This window comes from Lepus europaeus, chromosome 17 (assembly GCF_033115175.1).
Source record: "Lepus europaeus isolate LE1 chromosome 17, mLepTim1.pri, whole genome shotgun sequence".
In the NCBI taxonomy this organism is placed as follows: Eukaryota; Metazoa; Chordata; class Mammalia; order Lagomorpha; family Leporidae; genus Lepus; species Lepus europaeus.
The window spans coordinates 15,228,243-15,248,604 of record NC_084843.1 but is presented as its reverse complement, the minus strand read 5'-3'; the positions used below and the strand labels follow the sequence as shown (position 1 = coordinate 15,248,604).

The 20,362-nt window shown below is 45.4% G+C and overlaps 1 protein-coding gene across 1 annotated transcript in view; it reads left to right on the top strand.

The window, feature by feature from the left end:
- Positions 1-1,236: 1,236 nt before the first annotated feature.
- Positions 1,237-20,362, top strand: part of FHIP2A (FHF complex subunit HOOK interacting protein 2A) — a 37,441-nt gene continuing 18,315 nt past the window's right edge. Inside the window, exons 1-5 of the mRNA XM_062214947.1 lie at positions 1,237-1,407; positions 7,340-7,418; positions 13,204-13,373; positions 15,103-15,207; positions 15,740-15,862. Coding sequence (XP_062070931.1) covers positions 1,363-1,407; positions 7,340-7,418; positions 13,204-13,373; positions 15,103-15,207; positions 15,740-15,862 — 522 coding nt within the window. The 5' untranslated portion in view covers positions 1,237-1,362. The remainder of the gene's footprint in view (positions 1,408-7,339; positions 7,419-13,203; positions 13,374-15,102; positions 15,208-15,739; positions 15,863-20,362) is intronic.

The following is a 20,362-nucleotide window of genomic DNA, read 5'->3' as shown; positions in this document are numbered from 1 at the left end:
TGAACGTCACAGACACACACACACATGCTGAACGTCACACACACACACACACGCTGAACATCACACACACACTACACACACATGCTGAACGTCACACACACACACACGCTGAACGTCACACACACACACATGCTGAACGTCACACACACACCACACACACACGCTGAACGTCACACACACACCACACACACTGAATGTCACACCCACACACACCACACACACACTCACACACATGCTGAACGTCACACACACTCACACACACACCACACACACACAGGCTGAACGTCACACACACACACATATGCTGAACGTCACATACACACACACCACACACACACACTGAACGTCACACACACACACACTGACGTCACACACACACACCACACACACACACACGCTGAACATCACACACACACCCCACACACACACACACACCACACATACACCACACACACACACGAACGTCACATACACACACACCACACACACACACACTGAATGTCACACACACACCACACACACACTCACACACATGCTGAACGTCACACACACTCACACACACACCACACACACAGGCTGAACGTCACACACACACACATGTTGAACGTCACACACACCACACACACACACGCTGAACATCACACACACACACCCCACACACACATACACCACACACACACACACACGAACGTCACAGACACACACACCACACACACACACACACGCTGAACTTCACAGACACACACACATGCTGAACGTCACAGACACAATCAGCACAGCACTCCCCGGGAGACACAAAGCTGTCTGTCACAACGCCCGCTGCAAACATGCAAGGGTGCAGGGGTCCCCGAGCCTCGGAGCCCAGCGAAGGCCGTCGGGCCGGACCCCGCCTCGGGCAGGCCTACCGGGTCCCGCCGGTCCGGCCGGCCGCGGCCTCCGCGCCCCCCGCCCTCCGGCAGGGCCGGGCCTGGCGGGGCCTCCCCGGGCCGCGGCGGCGCCCCCTGCAGGCCGCGGCGGGCAGAGCGGGCGGAAGGAACCCGGGCCGGGCTGCCACGGTGTCCGAGCCGCGCCGCGCCGCCGCCGCCGCCACCGCCGCCGCCGCCGGAGCCCCGCGGAGCCGGAGTCCGCGCCGCCGCCCTCGTCGCCGCCCGCCGCGCCCCGGCGCCCACCGCAGCCGCCGCGCCGCCCGCGCACACCCGAGGCGGCCGGGCCGGGCCCTGCCTCGGCCCCTCTGCTCGTCCTTCCCGCCCCGCACCGGCCTTCACTCTGGAGCGGCCCCGGCAGCCGCAGCAGGGGCGGCGGCGGCGGATCGAGGAGCTCTCCAGGTCGTCCCGGGAGAGGCTGCTGCAGTCCCGGGACAGGATGTTCTCCAAGTTCACCTCCATCCTGCAGCACGCCGTGGAGGCGGTGAGGCCGCGGGCTGCGGGCGCACGGCAGGCCGGGGATGGCGGCGGCCTACGCTCGCTGCGGCCCCGCGGCCGGACCGGGCCCGGAGGGCGCTCGGGGACGCGGCCGGGCCCGCCGGGCGGGGGTCCGGCGGGGCCGCGGAGGCCGCCTGGGCCCCTGGGGTGGGCCGGGGGTCGGGGCTCCCGGACCGTTAACCCTCTGCGGGAAACAGCGGTCAGCCTGGAGCCAGACAAAGGGGGCGCCCCGGGCGCCTGGGCCGGCGGGTAGGGTTTGGGGGGCCGGGGGTGAGCGCGCCGGCCGGGACCTCGCCCGGACCCCGAGGGTCGCTCTGCAGCCGGAGCCTCGGGTCCGATCGAGCCTGCTCTGAGAGCCGCCCGGCTCGCCCAGCTCGGGCCATGGGTTTCCTTTCTGGTCCAGAGCGCTTCCTGGCCCCTCTGGGTCCATCCTGCGATTGTGCGCTCCCCGGAGGGTGCTAGCAGAGACGCACATTTTCCAGGGAGCCGGGAAACCGGGGTGCGCCTGGCCGCCGTTTTCATAATCAAAGGGCCGAGTCGCGCTGCTTGTTTACTTCGCCCAAGTTCAAACATGCCTTGTGTGAAGAAACACCACTTTGCTCCTTTAAAACAATGGCGTTTTGGGTTGTGCCGTGGAGCACTTTAAATCCGTAAAAATGGCAAAGACTGATAACATAAGTGTCTGGCTACGGAATAAAAATTAACATTTTTTACTTCAGTAATGAAAACAAAACTCGAGTACGGTTGTTATAAGATATAGGGGAAATGTTAAGACATTTAACCACAGGACAAGCTCTTAGGAAAACAAGTCGAGATAGACAGTATTTCGTGAATGAACAGGGTTAACAGTTAAGGACTGTGCAAATTGTAGTCTTAATTTAAGCTACAATGTTTAGTTTTCCTTCTGCAATCTTCGAACAGCATGTTTATGTTAAAAGAATCTAAGACATATAAAACAGTGATGCTTATAATAATTCGTATTCTTTAAAAAGACTTTCTAAACACTGAGTATGGCTTAGTATTGAACTAGGTGGGAATAAATATTTATTACATTATTTATAGCCATGCTACCTCAGGCTGTCATTTACAGAAATAAGTACTGAGAAAAAAGGAAGATGGCTTTTCTGCTCTCCCAGTAATGGCTTATTTTTGTCCTGAGGCCCTGGTTTTCTCTCATTATGTTTTTATAATTGCATATGTTCGCATCTACCAAATTAGGCATCGTCTGACCGGCACCATGGTATCCAGGTTCTTTACTTGGGGAGGTTGGTTAGAGAATGTTGGGTAATATTCTGCTGGTCCTGGGAGCTGGTGCCCTGTGTTTGGAAATGTAGTGTTTTCCGCTGTGACTATGACACTACCTGATTTACCTGGAAGTGTTTGGTTACTTACACCTGGTCTTACCCTTCTCTCCTGGGAAGGGATTCGTATATAATAAGGCCTTTCCTGGAAGAATGTTTGTTCATAGGCCAAGATTAGTTTCCAGTTATTCAGTTCTGTTTGTGTATTTGCTTCATCGTTTCATCTGGGAATGAATCTTGCTATCCCTCTGTTAATTTCCTTAGCTTTCCTGTGTACTCCTTTTGATTTTGATTAACATAATTGCCAGGACTCTACAGAGCTGGGAGATAACCCTGTACCTGGTGGGTGACTGTGTTCAGCTGTGGCTTGTGTGGATCTGCAGAATAAGGCTTCCCTCTGCTGCTACTACTTTCCAGTCTTTATTCACTTAGGTCAGCCTTGGGCTTTTTTTTTTTTTTTTAGTTGACTAAATGCATATTCATTTAAATAAGTGTTGAGTTTTCTTTATTTTTTACTTAATGATTTCTTCTCACTTCCTATTAAGTGCCTGTAACAAGAAAAATGGAACTAAGATATTTTCAAATATAAATATTTGAAAGTGTATTCTTAAGCGGATAGACTGCATTTTGAATGTAGGAGAGAAGGTCACACCTTGAGCAGAACTGGGATGTGCCTCTTGCCCCTGTCCTCAGAAATGAGCCTCCCTTGGTAGAGTCTTAGGGAGTGGGTGTGTTCCAGTTGCCAGCTGCCACGTGTCACAAGTCTGAAATCAGGCGGCTCTGGGGATTGTGAGGTTAGATCAGGTTGTTTCAGCCTTTGACTTTGCCAAAGGCCAAATAAAACACTCTCCATACGGTATTTAGGGAGGGCCTAGAAGGCTCAGGCTAGTTCCTTTTCAGTTCCTACCAGTTCCCTCTTGAGGGCAGATTTCTCCCAAAAAGCATCAAGCGCTGTGTCGGGAAAAAAGCCTTCTCTGTTTTAACCAGCGCAGCAGAAGTTGGCCTTCCGAATTCGAATGCAGTGCTTCCTCCTTAGATTGGAGTGAGAGGTAGTTGATGATGATTGCTGGGACCAAGTACGCTTTACACATCTACCCTGCCTTGGGAATTAGACCCTCAAAGCAAACGTATGTAGTGTTTTCTTAGGTGCATTCTTTTCCGAGATCTTGAACTTTAGTCCTTTTATTCATGCAGCAGACATTTCTGGAGCCTCCATGAGAGCATGGCCCGGTGTGAGGATCATGGGTGGATCACAGTGCCTACAGTCTAATTTGGGAAACGAAACGAATACACAAGTTAAAGCATACAAGCAATTCACAAGAATGGCCCCTGGCCCCTGGAGCCCTACAGGACAGCACTCCAGTTCTGCCTCTGTCCCTTCCTTGTACCCTGGGACGATTCCTTTAATCTTTTTATATTTCAGTTCCCTGGAATGGAGTCTGCTTCATTGGATTGTGAGGACTAGAACGAGGTGATGTGCAGGCGTAGTGCCTGGAGCAGTGAGTGGTCAGGGTGTGGGATCCATCGTTCTCATTACTGATTGGCTCAGCCAGTGGGTTACGGAGGAAGGGAGCAAGCACTAGGGACTGGAAGTGTCTGCCGGAGATGAGACTTGAGTTGGATTCTGGCGAGGCAGAGAAGATGGAAAAAGGGTATTAGGAACATTGAGAGGCGAAAGAAGAACTTTTAAAGACCCCGGGCATGGAATGGCCATGATACAGGAGAGACGTGGGGCAGAGGTGGCTTTTGGAACACTGATTTTCATCTCATTATCCATGTAGATCCTTTAGTGTGGTGTACATTTGGGAGAAGTTCTAGGTTTCTAGGTAAAAGCAGTGTTTTGTAGAGCAAGTCAGTGAACTGGTTTGGGAGTATGGAGTACTGGAGTATGAGCAAAATGAACTTACGGTGAGAATTTAAGAGCAGTGTGTGTCGTTGATTTACTCTATGTCATTGAGTGCTGCCGGGACACCGGTGAGTGCTGATTGGAAACTGGAGAGCCAGTGAGGACAACAGTGACAGTCCCAGCCCTCATGGAGTTCACAGTCTAGGGGAGGAGGTGGGTGGGTAGGGAACAGACTGGCAGAGGGGGCCAGGGCCTGCAGGGCAGGGGCTCTGTCCTGGGCAGGAAGAGGCGGGCAAAGCTTCCTAGAGAAAGCGATGCCTGGTGCTGCCTTCGTCTCTGCATCTGGTGGAGATAGTGATTGCATGAATTTTAAAAACTTTAGTCTCTGTATTGTTGAAAGTTAAATTAGGATCCCTTGCTGCTGATTTACACTTCCTTTTTTTAAACCCAGAGCATAAATGTTTTTATACAGTGATAGAACAGGTCATTTGCATGTTAGAATTATTAAGAGAGAAGCTAGTCTAGTAGGACGTTTTACATAAATGTGGAAATGTATTTGGATTTGAATGAGATTGTTACTAATCCAAGTTATGAGCAATTTAGAACTGTTTAGCTCTCTACTTAGCAGAGAAGTAGGTTTCTAATTTAATTCTAACTCCTGGGAGAGAGGTGTCTACAAAGTAACTGACTCCATCCTGCTTTGGATGTGACTAATTTACAGCCAAGGTCTTGGCACAAATCTTTTACAATCTCTCTGGTTCTGTGACTTACACTCAAAATCCAGTTGAACCCCTCTGGTGAAATAATGTGGGGAAAAATTGCTTTGCTCCCTTACTTACCCAGGAGAGCCCCTTAGAAAAACTGAGCAAATGACAGTATTTCTGAATCACTTAAGAAACCAGGTACACTTCTTGACACAACACAGTTCACCTGAGTCTGTCCATCCCTTAATACATTTAACTCCACAAGGCCAGTCTAGAGATGCCAGGTCCAGAGAAGGAGAGTTTTACGTGTTTTGAAGAGAATCCTAAAAATAAGTCACCGATTAAAACATTTTTTTAATCTGAAAGTTTGTTCTCCCAAGTTAATACTTTCATTCTTAATTTTTTTCCTAATTTTTTTCTGTCTTCTGTAAGTAGTTTCTCTCCCCTACACCCAAAGGTTTTAACTCTTTTCTTAAAGCCTTGTTTTTAAAGATTTGATGGAATTCTATTTGAAAATGAGGTTAATATTTATATTCTCTTAATTCAGTCCCGTTATTCACAGCAGTGTGAATGAGCAAAACTAGAACAGCTAGCACAGTGTGATGGTCATTGAAATACCATCAGGTTCTTTTTGTTGTTGTTAATTCATTTCATCTTCTGTACTGAAGCGCTTAAGATGTCTGTGACCAATGTTTATAAGTTGCACAGTAGTTTGGAAATTATTTTGACAGGGCTGCCAACCTCGAGGTCACTACTGAGGACATCCAGAGATGAAAACAAGTTGCAGCGCAGGGGTAACTTGACCTCTTCTAGGTCATCTGCCGGGATGAAGTATATGAAGAGGGAAGATTACGCTGCCATTTCTTAGGTTCTCAGAATAGAAACCTATTTGTCGTTGACTAAGTGGGATCAACTCTGTACTTTCTCAACAAAATTAATTGGCAGCGCTGAGACCAGAGGGACTGTCACTCTTTCTCTGTTTTTAAGGAAAGAAAATGTTTTAGGAGATACATCTAAGTCTTCCCTATCCATTTAAAAAAAAAAAAAAAAGATTGATTTTATTTGTTTGAAAGGTAGAGTTAATGAGCGTGAGAGACAGAAAGGTCTTCTGTCTGCTGGTTCACTCCTCAAATGGCAGGAGCTGGGCCAGGCCAAAGCCAGCATCCTGGAACTCCATCCGTGTCTTCCATGTAGGTGACAGGGACCCAAGCACTTGGGCCATCTGCTGCTGCTTTCCCAGATGCATTAGCAGGGAGCAGCCAAGACTCGAACTGGTGCTCATATGGGATGCAGGCATTGCAGGCTGTGACTTAACCCACTGTGCCACAACTCTCCACTTAACTCACTGTGCCCCTTTTCTGTCCATTTAACACACATTTGGAATATTGATGGGTTTTCTATGAGATGGCTGAAGGATACAGTTTTGGTATTAAAAACTTCTGAAATAATTTTCAAAGCTAAAATGTGAAACATATTTGATTCTGGAATTTAAATTGGTAGCTCGTGTAGTTATATTGCCAAAAATATGTTCTGCCTAATCCAGGCTTAAAAAAGAGAAGATTTGCATCTGTGTGTCACTGAATGTGGAGAACAGCCTTAATCTGATTACGAAGTTGACTTTGGTAAATGTTCTAGTAGTGGAGATGTGTAATAAAATACTACCAGCTTTTTACTATTTTGTATTTCAAAGTCCTTGGTACAAAGATCCTTGGTTATCAGCAATTTCATTTGATATCTCAGTAAGAGAATATTAGTGTGTTTTCATTAAGCATGGTTGCTTTTGAAGCCGTGTGTGGCCACTAGTTTTTATGGGAGGAGAAATTAGCCCAGTATTGTAGTGTAATCATAATATTGATAAATGTATTTTTCCTTTTCCTTAATAGATCATTTTTACTTTCTTGGATTTAACTCATTTTGTTTCTCCTTAATATCTGACATGTAAAGTTACAGCTCCCCTCTTATTTTTATGCTGCTTTAACATCATAACAGACAAATATAGTTGTAACCTCATGGGAAACAGTTAATGCCATTTTCTTAATTGTTGTGGTCTTTTTTGTGTGTGTGTAGCTTGCACCTTCTCTTCCTCTGCAAGAAGATTTTGTTTATCACTGGAAGGCAATCACCCATTACTACATAGAGACTTCAGGTAAGGAACAACACTGATATTAAATGAGACATACAAACTACTAAAATATATTTCAAATGAATTTTCAAGGTTATTTAGATTTACAGACAATTTTATACTTAAGTCATCTTTCAGATTCATTCATTTTATTTAAAAATATATTTATTTTGTACCTACTATGTGTCATATTGTTCTAGGCAGTAGGGGAATAGACTGGTCAGACAGTGTCTCTCTCCTAATAGAGACTGGGGGGAAGCAAACAATATATAGACATGCACTTGTAGTATCTTAGAGAAGCCTTAAAGAGAACAGGAAGGGTGGCTGGGGAGATAGGACTGTGTGTTAGGGAGGTGGAGTGGGCAGTCGGCAGTTTGGGGTTGGAGAAAGCTTTGCTGCCCAGAGTGACCTGTGAGCTGAAATCAGAGCAGGGCGGAATCAGCCTGGTGGATGCTGGGAAGCCAGTGCACCCGGAGAAAGGGAGCAGGGAGAAGATCCCTGGTGAGCAGAGGTGCAGCTTCACACAGGGCCTTCAGTTTTTGCTGTAGGTTGGGAAGCCTTGGGAGGATTTAGAGTGGGGCTGTGACGTAATCTGTTTTAAAGGGATCACTTTGGGTTCTGTGAGAAAATTCGGTTAAAGGGATGCAGGGGCTAAGCTGCAGAATGGTCGCAGCCAGAGATGATGGTGGCTTAGACCAGGATGGAGGTGGGAAGAAGTGACTGTGTTCGGGACATATTTTGGAAGGTCTGTTGATGGCTTGGATATTGGGTGTGAGAAATTAAGAGTTGAAGATTGGCCGGTGCCGCGGCTCAGTAGGCTAATCCCCCACCTGTGGCGCTGGCACACAGGGTTCTAGTCCTGGTCGGGGCGCCGGATTCTGTCCCGGTTGCCCCTCTTCCAGGCCAGCTCTCTGCCATGGCCCGGGAGTGCAGTGGAGGATGGCCCAAGTGCTTGGGCCCTGCACCCGCATGGAAGACCAGGAGAAGCACCTGGCTCCTGGTTTCGGATCAGCGCGATGCGCCGGCTGCAGCGGCCATTGGAGGGTGAACCAACAGCAAAAAGGAAGACCTTTCTCTCTGTCTCTCTCTCTCTCTCTCACTGTCCACTCTGCCTGTCCCAAAAAAAAAAAAAAAAAAAAAAAAATTTAAACATAATCCAAAGTTTTGGATGCAGGCAGTTGGAAAGCTCAAGCTGACAGGAGGAGCAATTTTGTAAGAGAATTTTTGACATTTTCAGGTTGAGATGCCCATCCCCATTACAGAACCAGCTATATATTAAGGTGGACAGGGATCTGGACTTCAGAGGAGAGATCTTAACTAGAGATAGGAAGTCGAGAATTATAAACATGCTGGTGAGATTAAAAGCCATGAGACTGGATGTGATTCTCGAGGAGTAAAGATAGCTGGATCAGAGGTGAAACCCCCTGAACTGAACCCTTGGCCTTGATGGTGAGAGACTGGGAAGATGAGGACAATAGCCAAGGAAACTGCTTTTGCTGGTGAGACAGAAGACAGCCAAGAGAGAAGCCTGGAAGGAGATAGAGGGATTGATGTCAGTTAAGGAAGACTAAGAATGGATCACAAGGAGCTCATTAGTGTTCTTGACAAAATCCATCTTAATGTCAGGGAGGAGTGAGAAGGCCTGATTGGCGTGAGTTTAAGAGAAGATGGGAAGGAAACCTGAGCAGACAGTGTGTGAAGACTGCTGTCCTGAGGAGCATTCCTGAGAGGGAGATGCGGAGGCAAGAAAGATGTAACATTTTTTTTTAAGATTTAAGATCTTGCAGTTTATTATAATTTGATAGGAACAATCTAGTGGAAGAAAAGGTGAAAACTTCTGGGCACAGTAGGCAAGGGAAGGTGGGGTCTAGCCCACAGCTGGAAACGTGGCCAGAACCAGGCATGGGCAGTCATCCACCAAATCAGGAAGCAGTCACGGTTTAAATGGATGAAGAGAGTAGATACGGTGTGCAGCGTCCTTGGAAGTCTCTGGTCGCTTCTCCTTTTCTCAGTGTATAGGAAGGATGGGGAGTGGATGTGGGAATGTGAATGGATTTGGTCAGGTATTGGCAGACTTTTTCTGTAAAGGCCCAGATGGTGTTTTAGGCCCTACAGTCTCTCTTGCAGCTGCTCGTCTCTGCTGTTCTAACACAAAAGCGGCCATCAACTAGATGTAGGAGAGTGAGCATCCCTTTGTCCCAGCACAACGTGATTTATAAAGCTGGAGGCAGGGCTGGATTTGGCAGCCCCGGTAGCACTGCAGGCTCCCTGGAGGAGTGTGTGGGTGTACAGATGGGACATGTGTCATTGAGCTGACAGGAGACATGGACAGTGAGAAAAGTGGATCTGGCAAGGTGATGGGGTCATAGGTGATTTCTCTTTAAAAGAAGAATTCCTTTATATTCATGCAGTAAGTAGAGGTGAGACACAGATATATATCTTTAAGTGTAAGTGTGACTCCGGCCATGATCTGTCTTTGTGAGGAGCTGCCTTTGGGATGACTTTCTAGCTCTTGCGATATACTGCCCCTCTGTGGCTTTAGGACAATGGCATAAGCTCTTGCTTTTAAGGTTTTTTTCCCTTCCACTTGCAGAAACAAGCGTGTGTATTATAATGAAGTATGGCCATGGAACAGGTGTGGAGAGAGGACAAAGAAGGAGAACTAGGAGGTGGCTGTGTCTGACCTGGGCTTTAAAGAATGAATAGGTGGGGCCGGCTCTGTGGTGTAGCAGGTTGGGCCGCTGCCTGCAGCACCAGCATCCCATGTGGCTGCTGGTTCCAATTCCAGGTGCTCGATTTCCGATCCATCTCATTGCTAATGTGCATGGGAAAGCAGTGGAAGATAGCCCAAGTCCTTGGGTCCTTGCACCCACGTGGGAGACCCAGAAGAAGCTTCTGGCTCCTGGGTTTGGACTGTCCAAGCTCCAGCTGTCACCGCCATTTGGGTAGTGAACCAGCAGATGGAAGATACCTCTCTCTCTCTCTCTCCCTCTCTGTGACTCCACCTTTCAAGTAAATAAATATTTTTTTAAAAAAAGAATGAATAAGAGCTTGTGGGTAGATGAGGAGGGAAAAGGCACGCCAAGTAGAAGGAATAGCATTTGCAAAGGCATGGAGTCATTCATAGTTTAGGAACGAGGAGAGTACGTTGCAGAAACCTGATCCTCCTTCTGAGAAACTAGGGTTTTACTTCTGGCAACTCAAATTTACAGTTAATTTCTTTTTTTTAAGACTTATTTATTTTTTACTTGAAAGTCAGAGTTACACATAGAGGAGAGGCACAGAGAGAGAGAGTGAGAGGTCTTCCATCGAATGGTTCACTCCCCAATTGGCCGCAATGGCTGGCACTGCGCTGATCCGAAGCCAGGAGCCAGGAGCTTCTTCTGGGTCTCCCACGTGGGTGCAGGAGCTCAAGGACTTGGGGTATCTTTGCCTTTCCCAGGCCATAGTAGAGAGCTGAATCGGAAGTGGAGCAGCCGGGACTAGAACCGGTGCCCATATGGGATGCCAGCGCTTCAGGCCAGGGCATTAACTCACTGTGCCACAGCGCCAGCCTCGTTAATTTCTTTCTTAATTTAAAGTCTTTCTGGGGCCAGCACTGTGGCACAGTAGCTTAATTTCCACCTGCAGTGCTGGCATCCCACATGGGAGCCAATTCTAGTCCCGGCTACTCCACTTCTGATCCAGCTCTCTGCTATGGCCTGGGAAAGCAGTAGAAGATGGCCCAAGTGCTTGGGGCCCTGCACCCATGTAGGAGACCTGGAGGAAGCTCCTGGCTCCTGGCTTCAGATTGGTCCAGCTCTGGCCTTTGAGGCCATTTGAGGGTGAACCAGAGAATATGTTTCTCTCTCTCCCTTTCACTGTCGAATTCTACATCTCCAATAAATAAACTCTCAAAAAAAAAAATAACTAAAAAGTCTTTCTGGTCATCCCACCCCCCATAAATAATTATGATCAATCATTCTTTCCTGGAGTGTTTATATGTATGATGTCTGTAATTAGGGGGGAGAAACATATTTAAAAGTGAATTATGGTAAACCAACAAATTATGTCATTTTAGCATCCGTTTATTCACCTTAGAAGAATAGGCGATGAGACACAATAACATTTCTTTTTTTAAAAAAAAAGATTTATTTCCTTGTTTGAAAGGTGATGTGACATTGAGAGTAGGAAAGATGGAGATCTTCCATCAGCTGGTTCACTCCCCAAATGGCTGCAATGGCTGGGGCTGGGCCAGACTGAAGCCAGGAACCTGTCCCGTGCAGGAGGCAGGGACCAAAGTACTGGACCATCTTCTGCTCCTTCCCAGGCACATGAGCAGAGAGCTAGATCAGAAGTTGAGCAGCTGGGACTTGAATAGGCACCTGGATGTGGGATGTCTGAAGGCACTGGGGCTTGCATACTGGTATTTATTAGTTCCATTTTACAAATGTTGTTAACTGAGGCCTAAATAATTTATACCAGGTCACCAGCTAAAAGTGACAGAGCCAAGTCTGAAATCTCAGTAGTCTAATTCCAGCCCCATGCTTTTAGCTCTTGTCCCATACTGATGCATATGACCTCCTGGGAACCAAGGGCACCCCTTCCTACTCCATTGTTTTCTCCATATGGCTCCGTGTTGTGGTTTACCGTGGATGAGTGTGATACGCACATGCATGTGCATATGTACAAAGTGGCATACCACTAAGCAGCATATCAGGACTGTCTTGTATATACCATAGAAATACTAAAGAAATGACAGTAGAGACAGAAGGACAAACTTGGTGTTTTCTAATGTGTTTTGTACTTACACGTTCTCTAAAATGTCACACTTTATCCAGAGTAATTTAGCCCTGTATGAGAGTAATAGGTTGATAAAACTATCCAACTGTGATAATTTTAAAATATAAGTAATTCTTTCTTCTAAAAAATCAGTAATATTCAATAAGAATTCTCCTGAGAATTGGCTTGCAAAATAGACATTTGGGAATAGATACCTGTTAGTGAGAAGAAGTGTCAGGAATTTTAGGAGAGGGTTTTCTTTTGATGCCTCATATTTTTATAGAGAAAGTGAATTGGGGTCAGTAAGTGACTGATTTTCCAGTGTTGCAAAATAATATAGTAGCAATCAAAAGCAACCTGCCCTCTGCACATGTCCAGGTTAATCAGTGAGCAACCTCTGTTTAAAAAAAAAAAAAAAGAACTAATGAGGCCAACTTGTTTCTATATAAGGAGACTTAAAAATCAGATCTGAACTGGCTAAGTCGGAAAAAATACTTAAATTATAAGTATAAAGAAATTTGTGATTTTACATATATGTCTTCTTGGTCATGTTCCCATTTTGCACACAAATGCCTCTTACTTCTAAATTATCATGGATGTACTAAGTAGGACGTTAGAGAATATATTGATTCAGGTTTTGAGTAAGCATGACAAAAAGCATCATCTAGTCCAGCTCTCTGCTGTGGCCCGGGAGTGCAGTGGAGGATGGCCCAAGTCCCTGGGCCCTGCACCCACATGGGAGACCAGGAGGAAGCTCCTGGCTCCTGGCTTCGGATCAGCGCAGTGCGCTGGCCATAGCGGCCATTTGAGGGGTGAACCAACGGAAGGAAGACCTTTCTCTGTCTCTCTCTCTGTCTAACTCTGCCTGTCAAAAAAAAAAAACATCTAAATTCTAGCCCAGCTACTGTGTATATAAACCTTAGTTAAGTTTGTAGTTCTAACTTTTATGTTTGAATAGAAATAAGAAAATATGAAGAACTGTCTTAAGTGCAAATGTGTACGTTCAAAACGTTTGAATATTTTTTGATAAGTGCTTTTTATTCTCTAGATGATAAGGCCCCTGTGACTGATACAAACATTCCATCCCATCTGGAACAGATGTTAGATATCCTGGTCCAAGAAGAAAATGAACGGGAGTCTGGAGAGACAGGGCCGTGTATGGAATATTTGCTCCATCACAAGATCTTGGAAACTTTGTATACCCTAGGGAAAGCTGATGTGAGTTCCTCCTCCACTTCTTCTTCTTGGGCATCAAATACGTTTATTCATGTCTTTGAAGTAAAGAAGCTGCCAAGCACTCAATTCAACTAAAATTGAACACGGCAGGATTCAAGTTAAGATTGTGTAAAAACAGAGTTGTGTGCCATGAACAGCATGATATCCACAGAGATAGCAAAGCTCCCTGTCAACGGGGGGTCCTCAGGCTGCTTAGGAGTCCAGTGTAAACATTTATGAAAGTGAACTCAACGTCCGTGTGCTCAGTACATGTGGCAGGAATCAGAGGAAATGAGAAAGAACCTAGTAAAAATGGGTTCAAAGAAATGGGCATTTCTCATAGTTCTAAAAGACAACATCACAGATTATTCTGACATTAACTCAGCTGATGGGTGAACCAATTCAAATTTTTGTGCCTAATGAACTTTGAAAAATCTTTGAAAAGCTGATATTATAATATAAATAATATTTGTTCCACAAAGCCTTCAAAGTACGTGTAAAGACAAATTTTCAGTGCATGTGGTGGTGGGGGGACGAGAAGAAGCCGTGGGTTCAGATTAGGAGGCCGAAGAAGCCGTGGGTTCAGATTAGGAGGCCTAGCTTCCCTTCCCAGTTTTGTCACTAATATACTATGACCTTCAGCAAGTCTTTCTGGTTAGTCCTTCCCTTTAAAAACGAAGAAGGTGTTGCTCAAGGGTGTCCCCCAGCTCTCAAAATCTGTGGTTCTGATCTGTGAATTTATGTAATATATGAGGGGATGTCAAAATGATTGTGATAAATGGAATCAAAAGATAAAAATGATAAATGTAAGCTTTATTTCTCAACATAAGCTCCATCAAATTTAAGACATATTTAAGCCATGATACCAGCCGTTTAATCCATTTCCTAAAGATGGTCCTGGGCATTTAACCAGGTCAAAGCAGGCTTTTTGTTTGTTTGTCTATAGATTTTTTAAAGGAGCATTTATTATCAGTTTTCATCAACTTAAAAGGCAGAGTGACAGAGACAGAGACTTCTGTTTCCTGGTCCATTTCCCAGATGCCCGCAGTAGCCAGGCTGGGCCAGACCAAAGCCAGGAACCTAGAATCCCATTCGGGTCTCCCACTTGAGTGGCAGGGCCCCAGGCATGTGAGGCATTACCTGGTGCTTCCCACGATGCCCTCTGAAATGGAATGTGGACCTCCCTTTAGCCCACCGTGCCCCTGTCTCACCCATCTTGAAATGAATTATCCATTTGTAAACTGCTGGTTCCTTTGGGGGCATTGTCCCCATAAACTCTGAAGCATCAGTGAGTTCACCATTTTTCCACCCAAGGTTTACCATAGCTGGGTGTTTGTGCTTCACTTTTAGCAGGATTCATATTGCTCTGATGGGAGCTCTTTTTAAACAGATGGCTTACAGCCTCGAGCTAGATATTACTCAGACCTGTTACCACAAGTTGGTATGAATTAATTTTGGATCAAAAATTTTTGAAAGCCATGCATAGTTTTTTTTAATAACATGCATTTCCCATGAGCTTTTTGAAGACCATATGTAATTTCATTTTTTGAATGCTAGTCACAGATACTCGGTTAAAAATTCTATTCTGACAAAGGCATGTGCTACCCATTGCATATCTCCCGAGGATGAAGTAGTTCACGTGTATTGCCTCTGTTGGGTTTGAAACTTTGGAGTAAGTGTGTTTGTGTTGTCTGTTCCTTCCTTGTTTGCTTTCCTTTTTCCCTGTGCCCAGTGTCCTCCAGGAATGAAGCAGCAGGTGTTGGTGTTCTACACGAAACTTCTGGGACGAATCCGGCAGCCACTGCTTCCACACATTAATGTGCACAGGCCCGTGCAGGTATTCTCCCCTTACATAAAGTGATTTGTATTGCTTTCTTTTAATCTAGAAATCACTTTATATGATTTTTCTAAGAGTAAAAATAATAAAAGAAATTAGTCTAAAAACCACATGAAAATTTGCAAATACTTATACATGACATTGTATTAAGTGTATTTCCTGTTTTTATATTTTAAAATTTTATATCTTAACTTTCCTTTTTTTTCCATTTCACAGAGAGGTGACTATATTTCTCATTAATTTTTAAGGGTAGTGAACTTGAAAATTTACTGCTAGTAAGCTAATTTTTCTGTAAGTGACTATAAATAGTTAGTATTATACTTTATTTATGTAAGGTATTTCCATTATTTGAAAATTTTAAATTTAAAAAGTTTAAATATTCTTGAAGTAAGTGGATATTGTAAGTGTGTTTGTGAGTGTATACATATATATAAAGTATATATATTATATATAAAACACACACACATAAATATATACACACACTTTTGAAATGTAACCTAAGTTTAAAAATTTTTTTTAAATATTTTGACAGAAATTAATTCGACTGTGTGGTGAAGTCCTTGCAACCCCAACAGAAAATGAAGAGATTCAGTTTCTCTGTATTGTGTGTGCAAAGCTCAAACAGGATCCCTACTTGGTTAATTTTTTCCTAGAGGTACTGTACACTTACTAGCTTTCTGAGTATGCTTACATTAAGGTCATTATAAAAACTGGACTATATTAGAAGGATTACATTTACTTGCTTTTATCAATGATCGGGTAGCTCGTTTTACTTCTCAGGATTATTTTTCATTCACGATTGGTGTTTTATTCCAACTCGAAACCTCCTGGGAACAAAGATTTTAGAAGAATGCAATTCAGCTGGGTAGCTGGGGCAGTACAAGGACCGGCTTGAAGGAGGAGGCCCGGGTGGAGGAGTCCCAGAGGTCTGTGAGCTGTCCTATCTCCCAGCAGGCTTCTTGCTCAGATGCACAGCAGGAGTCATCTGGCCTGCGCAGAGGGATGGCCCGTGCAGATTCAGACAAGATTGGGAAAATCACAAGTTGCCTCCCCTACCTCGTGTGTTGGCTGGGATTGCACTAGTGTTTTCTATTTTTATAGCCGTAACCATCAAACCACAGTTTACTTACATCAGTTGGTATTTTAGATTATAGTTCCAGTTTTAAAGCCAAAAATAATTTTTGTATACTTCCTTTTTTTTTTTTTTAGCAGTGAAGTCATTTAGGTATATATTAAAAAAAAAGCTATATTGTTTTTATCATTTTTACCTGAAAAATTTTTTGGTTGTTTTCAGGTTAAAGTGTGAGCTTTCTCCTTTGGGTGTACTGTTCTGTGAGTTTGACAGACACATACAGCCATGTCTTTGCCACCACAATTAGATACACAGCAGTTTGCTGTACCCTCCCCCAGCCCGCTTCTTACGCATCAGCTCCCACCCCAGCCAGAGAATCACTGGCCCAGCAGTTTTCTCTTCCCTAAAGGGGTTGTCTGAATATAATCAGCCTTTTGAATCTGGTTCTTTTTACTTAACGCATTTGAGATTCGACCATGATCTTGTCCATTGAAAGAGTACTGTTGAGTAGAATCCTACAGCATGGACATGCTGTAGTTGTTCATCCATTCACCAGTTAAGAGACTTGGGGGTTATTTCCTGTTTGGCACAGTCGTGAATGGAGCTGTCATAAAATTTTTGCATATATCTGCGTTTTCATTTTACTTGCGTAAATACCTAGGTCGTGTGGTAAGTGTATATTTACTTTCACAAAAAACTTCCCATTATCGAAAGTGGCTTTATCATTTTGCATATCCTCTGTACCAGATGTGAGTCGCCATTGTTCCTTGCCCTTGCCAGCCCTGTATGTGGTCAGGGTTTTTTTTTTTTTTTTTTTTAAACAAGTTAGCCATTCCAGTAATGGATTTTTTTTCTCCATGTCACATTACTGAATAAATATTTAGGACCCTGTTCTCCACTCTTACTGGGGCAGGTGAGCAGCTAAGCTGCACATTACTGTAATTTTGAATTTCTAGGTAGTGTTAAGGACAATTAATACCTGTTTTTCATGTTGTGTGTCATTCTTTATATCATATTTATTTTGCAAGTTTGTTTCAAAATGGTTAGAACAGTTTTATGATTTCGGGTTTCTAAAGATTTATTAGTGAAGGTATCATTACGGTTCTTGTAGGTTTTTTATTTTTTGACAGGCAGAGTGGACAGTGAGAAAGAGAGACAGAGAGAAAGGTCTTCCTTTGCCGTTGGTTCACCCTCCAATGGCCGCCGCGGCCGGCGCACTGTGGCCAGCGCACCTTGCTGACCTGAAGCCAGGAGCCAGGTGCTTCTCCTGGTCTCCCATAGGGTGCAGGGCCCAATCACTTGGGCCATCCTCCACTGCACTCCCGGGCCACAGCAGAGAGCTGGCCTGGAAGAGGGGCAACCGGGACAGAATCCGGTGCCCCAACCGGGACTAGGACCTGGTGTGCCAGCGCCGCAAGGTGGAGGATTAGCCTAGAGAGCCACGGCGCCGGCCTTCTTGTAGTTTTTTTATATGTGTTTATAAGAAGTAGCTCAGTTGAGCCAAGTATGACTTTTTTCTCAGAATTCATTTTTGCTTAGTTGTTTTAGATACCTTATGCATTTTAGATACATGGATTTTTCCCAGACTCAAGCCTGATGGAGTTTTTCTCAAAAATTTCTGCGACTGGTTTCAGAAGTACATAGCTACAGATCAGAAGCAGAGGGGATTTGCAGGCGTGTCTGTGTCAGTGGTGAGATGCACTTTGCATAGCTGTCCTCAGAGAAGAGCGAACACTTAAACCTCAGCACCGAGAACAAGCACCCTGGGAGCCAGGGACGTGTCCGCTCCCCGCAGTGGCTCGGTAGCACTTATTTCTCCAAAGCCTGCGGCGGTCGATCTCTCCGTTTTCTGAGGCTGACGGGACCATCTGCGTGCTTTTTTTTTTTTTTTTTTTAACTTGTATTTAATAAATATAAATTTCAAAAGTACAACTTTCGGATTATAGTGGCTTTTCCCCCCATAACCTCCCTCCCACCCACAAGCATCCCATCTCATCTGCATGTGTTTGACGTCAGTTGTTACAGTCGCCTGAAACTGTTGAGTTACTTGTGTGCATTTTGTTTTCTCCTCGGCTGAGGACAAGGTTCTCTGTCATTCCTCTCTGAGTCCTCACAACTTTGCTAACATCTATAATAACTGCTTAATTCACATTTACTAAATGAGCAATTTTAGGGAAGTGCAGTTTTACTCCTTGTAAGTGTAGACAATAACAGTTCTCAAACCTGTGTCTCTGGAAACCTAATCTCTCTGCTCACTTACATCGGTCAATATGTGCATCTACAGTGGGTTCAGAGCACACATAATGAGGTAGAAATAGTCAGCCCTAGAAGGGTTTGCATCCGATGACGCAGTAAGATGAAAGTTCAGATCCTATTTAAGGTAGAGTAAGCGAAGAATAAGAAAGACACAAAGTCAGCGCATTAAATGTTCACAGGGTGACAGTTTTGTGTGTGCCTCAAGTCACCAGAGAAGATTCACAGAAGAGGTCATCTGGGGGGTGGGCCTGACAGCTGTCTGGGGAGGAGAGGGGGATCGCAAGGAAACAGTGTGATGAGCAGGTGTGGTAGGAGCCTGGGCCGCTGGCCTGCCACTTGCAAAGGCTGGAAAGGCAGCCCGTGGACACTTGGGAGCCACTGACCGTTTTGAGCAGGGGTGTTACTGAGTGATGCTATCTGTGCCTTAAGGTTAGTTTGGTGGCAGCATTTTGTATGGTAGATTCCTTTGCAAGCAGAGAGATAAAAAACAAACCCTCCTGGAAGCTGCTGGAGTAATCCAGGCAGGAAGTAACAAAGACTTCAGTGGGAAGCGGTGGATTGGGATGGAGTGACTGTGTTCAGAACAGAGGTAGGCTCTGTGGCCTCATTACTTCTCAGGTGCAGGGCACAGAGAAAGCACGATTTGGATGCTTGAATTCTTGAATCAGCAGCTGCCAGTGGAAAGAAGGGAGCCCTGAAAGAGCTTATTCTGAGGAGCTGGGGCTTTAGGTTCCGGATGCCATGGGTCTACACGATGTCCTAATGGAGGGAAACACTGGGTATTTGGTGATACAGACCTGGGATTTGGGAGGGCAGTCTGGTTTTAAGAGATTTGGGAATTATGTGCATGAATGTGTTGTGAGTACCCATGAGAGGTGTCTAAAGCAGAATGGGAACACTGTTGGTACAAAGCAAAGGGAGAGAGTTAAGGCAGCAGCTCCTTTCCTACAGAGCTTTTCTAAGATGCAGGTCCTGGGGCCAGCACTGGCTCTGTGGCAGTAGGTTAATCCTCCACCTGGGGTGCCAGCATCCCAAAAGGGTGCCAGTTCTAGTCTCGGCTGCTCCTCCTCCAATCCAGCTCTCTGCTGTGGTCTGGGAAAGCAGTAAAAGATGGCCCAAGTCCTTGAGCCCCTGCACTCTCATGGGAGACCTGGAGGAAGCTCCTGGATCCTGCTTAGGATTGGTACAGCTCTGGCCGTTATGGCCATTTGGGAAGTGAACCAGAGGATGGAAGACCTTTCTCTGTCTTTCCCTCTCACTGTCTGTAACTCTACCTGTCGAATAAATAAATAAAATCTTTTTTAAAAAAATGCAGGCCCCTTGGCTCCACCTCCACATCTTCTCACTCAGGCCTGGAGGGAACCCAGGAATCTCCATTTCTATCAAGGCCCACAGGACACTGGGATGTAGCAGGATCTAGTCCCACCTTGAGATATACTGTTTTTTGTTTTTTTGTTTTTTTTTTTTAAAGATTTACTGATTTATTTGAAATGCAGACAGAGACAGAGGGCTTCCATCCACTGGCTCACTTTCCAGGTTACCGCAATGGCTGGAGCTGTGCCGATACAAAGCCAGGAGCCAGGAGGTTGCTCTGGATCTTCCACTCAGATGCAGGAGCCCAAGGACTTGGGCCATCCTCTGCTGCTTTCCCAGGCACATTAGCAGGGAACTGGATAGGAAGTGGAGCAGCCGGGACTTGAACCGGTGCCCACATGGGATGCTAGCACTGTAGGTGGCAGCCTCACCTGCTACGCCACAGTGTTGGCCCCCACCCACTTTTTTGAGAATGAGTACTTTACCGAAGACAGCTGGGCCGGCGTGACTGCT